We start from the raw sequence: 2,970 nt of genomic DNA, 5'->3' as shown, positions 1-2,970 counted from the left end.
AAAACACAGATATTAAAAACAATTGTAAAAATATCTACCTGCARTAGAGCATGATGGGAAATATGATAATGATTATGGTACAAATGTGCCTTTTTAGGGTGCCAACCAAGTGACAAAACCGTTAGTCACCTTTTAGGCAGAAATGTATCATTGGACCTTATGGTGGGCACTGAGGGTACAAAGTATAGAAATATACCTTCACACTGTACCCCTTTTTGTGAGAGTGAGATTATTGTACCTTTTATATTTCAAATATTGGCTACCGAAATGTACCCTTATACTCTTTATCCACACATGTACCTTAAAAGGTACTGAACAGTCATCTTTTTGTATCCCAGGGAACATTATTGTACCCTAACCTTACCACTAATAGTGTGAATATATTAACACTCTAAAATGCCTTTATAATCTCATTCCTAGGTGCTAAGGTGGAGGCGGCGGTGTCCACTGGAGGCGGCACAATGAAATGCACAGTGTTTGACCACACAGCAGACTCTCTCCCCAGCCTCCAGAAGCACATTCTCTCCCACTTGTCTCAGACAGGCTACCGGTGCTCCCACTGCCACTTCAGCTTCACCTCCCCTAGGGAACTGGACAAGCACCACGAGATCCACAGACACTGTTTCTCCTACAGTGTCAAATTGGAGCCCTCTAGTCCTCGCCAGGCATCCTCGTCCATCCAGAACAACATGGTCCCCGCTGCTTTCCCCATGGGGCTGTTCTTATCCCATTTCCCCTACTCACAGGACTTACGAGCTGCCCCCCAGGCCTCGGAGATCCTGGCTAAGATGTCTGAGTTGGTCCACCATAGACTGAGGCATGGAGGTACTAACCACTACCCCGCTCATGTCATGTACAGCACCCTTGTCCCCAAAGGGGCCATGTGTTTTGAATGCAACATCACTTTCGGGAACTTGGACAACTACTTAATTCATAAAAAGCACTACTGTAATAGTGGTTGGCAACATGTGGCTAAGCCACATGATTACACCAGTGTCCTGGACAAAGTGACTGACACAGGGAGCCCTAAAAGTGGGGGATTGGGTGGGTTGGGCAGCCTGAACATGAGTCAGGGTCATCTATCTGACCCCAACAGTCATCTCACTTCCCCGTGCCTGAACCTGTCAGGACTAGACCTGTTCACCATTGGGGAGGGGAAGGCACAGGTACAGGCTGAGCTCCCAGGTACTGTGAAGAACCCTTCCATCCCCACCAGAACAGATGACAACCCCTCCATACAGGCAGACGTGACAAGTCCCAAAGCATCTCAAATGCCTAAGACAGAAATCTTAGACCCTAACAAGACAACGTGCGAGCCCTGTAAGATCACCTTCAGTCGTACAGAGACCTATATGGTTCACAAGCAGTATTACTGCGCCACGCGACATGACCCACTCATGAAACGAGCGCAAAGCAACAAACTGCCTGCCACCCAGAGAACGGTGCGTTTACGGAAACGGAAGAAGAACTTCAAAATGAACATTCCCAACAACGAACAACAGAGGTCTTCCATGAATCACCATCCACATTACTTTGGGATAGCACCCACTGGAGGACCAGGCATGTGCCAAGACCCAAGGGAGATATTCGGTAAACAGTTTCACCCCAGATACAACATGTTCCTTGGCATGGTTCCTAAGCATCCAGAGGCTAATCTCCCTTTCACTAAATCAGCTCTGATATCTAAGTGCAACGCCATAGCACAAGATGAACTGGATAACGCTATTGATCTCAGTAAAACGTGTTCATCATCAAGCCCTGGTAAATTATATACCACCCATAAAAGACTCATGGACTATCACGAGTGCACAGTGTGCAAGATCAGCTTCAACAAAGTGGAAGACTACCTTGCACACAAACGGAGCTCTTGCCCAGTCACTGCTCCAGATCGCAAAACATCTGCGGTCGTAAAAAGAGGGTTTAACAACCCAGTAGATGACAATGATACAAACTTGGGTAAATGTGTTAACAATGGAGCCAACGAGGTGTTCTTGCAAATAGGTAGCACTAACGGGGATCAGCTTGCTGTCATCAAAGAGGAAAGCACGGATGAGTTTCTGTCCCAAGAATTTAGCCCTCTTTTATTTAAAAAAATGAGACTTGACGAACATATTTCAACCTTTTATAGAATCAAGCCTGCCGACTACACCACAGGTACAGTGGTGATGCAGAGAGAGCTCAGCGAGCTGAGACAAAGCCCCAATGAAGGGAGTGAGGTGAAAAAAGATCAGCCTATGCCTGATGGCTACCAGGAAACACAAGGTGTTTTGCCTCAAAATGGCCCCCAGGAGCCTGAGGACATGGTCATAGACACAGAGAACACACTCCAAGACAACAAGCTTGTGAACTCCCATCTCCCAGACAGCCACGTATCATCCTTGTCAGATTCAGAGAGTCCTGTCAGTGTCAACTCCAAGAAGAGCACTTCCTCATCCTTATCCTCCCCAGCACAATCTAAGACAGAGGATGTACTACCTTCCTGTGTGAAAAGAGGCCTTAACGGCTCCATCCAGGCAACAAAGTGTAGTGTCAAATATTGCCGCCCCTGCGACATCCAGTTCAACAACCTGTCCAACTTTATAACACACAAGAAGTTCTACTGCTCGTCACACACCGCCGAGCACGTCAAATGACTGTGGTTCAGTGGCCAGTCTCTCTCCTCTTAAACCTGCCACACACAGGTTAAATACAGCACTGCTGGTGAACAATCAAGAGTACCATCTCCCTTCAGTTTGATAGCAAAATGCAATGTTTTTTGGACAAAAAAGTTGTCATATTTTCTGCCATCTTTGTGATGTATTTATTGTATTAAGATTTTAATATATATTTAATTGAAAAACAATGTTAATTCTAAAACCTTGTGTCATACGCACAGAGAATTGTTGACTTTTGAATGCATTTGTATTGATTATGAAGAGATGTTCAACAAAAACTCTTTGGTTGAAAAGACTCACAAGCACTAGTCTATCC

At 45.5% G+C, this 2,970-nt stretch overlaps 1 protein-coding gene across 1 annotated transcript; it reads left to right on the top strand.

The window, feature by feature from the left end:
- The first annotated feature begins 461 nt into the window (after positions 1–461).
- LOC111977690 (zinc finger protein ZFPM2-like) lies at positions 462–2,633 on the top strand. The gene has a single exon (XM_024007238.2). The coding sequence runs from the start codon at positions 462–464 to the stop codon at positions 2,631–2,633; it is 2,172 nt and encodes a 723-aa protein (XP_023863006.2).
- Positions 2,634–2,970: the final 337 nt, after the last annotated feature.

This window comes from Salvelinus sp. IW2-2015, linkage group LG18 (assembly GCF_002910315.2).
Source record: "Salvelinus sp. IW2-2015 linkage group LG18, ASM291031v2, whole genome shotgun sequence".
In the NCBI taxonomy this organism is placed as follows: Eukaryota; Metazoa; Chordata; class Actinopteri; order Salmoniformes; family Salmonidae; genus Salvelinus; species Salvelinus sp. IW2-2015.
This window is presented reverse-complemented; position numbering and strand designations above follow the sequence as displayed.

Excerpts from the sequence above, each read along its gene's own strand:
- LOC111977690 (XM_024007238.2), top strand. The coding sequence starts at position 462 with ATGAAATGCACAGTGTTTGACCACACAGCAGACTCTCTCCCCAGCCTC.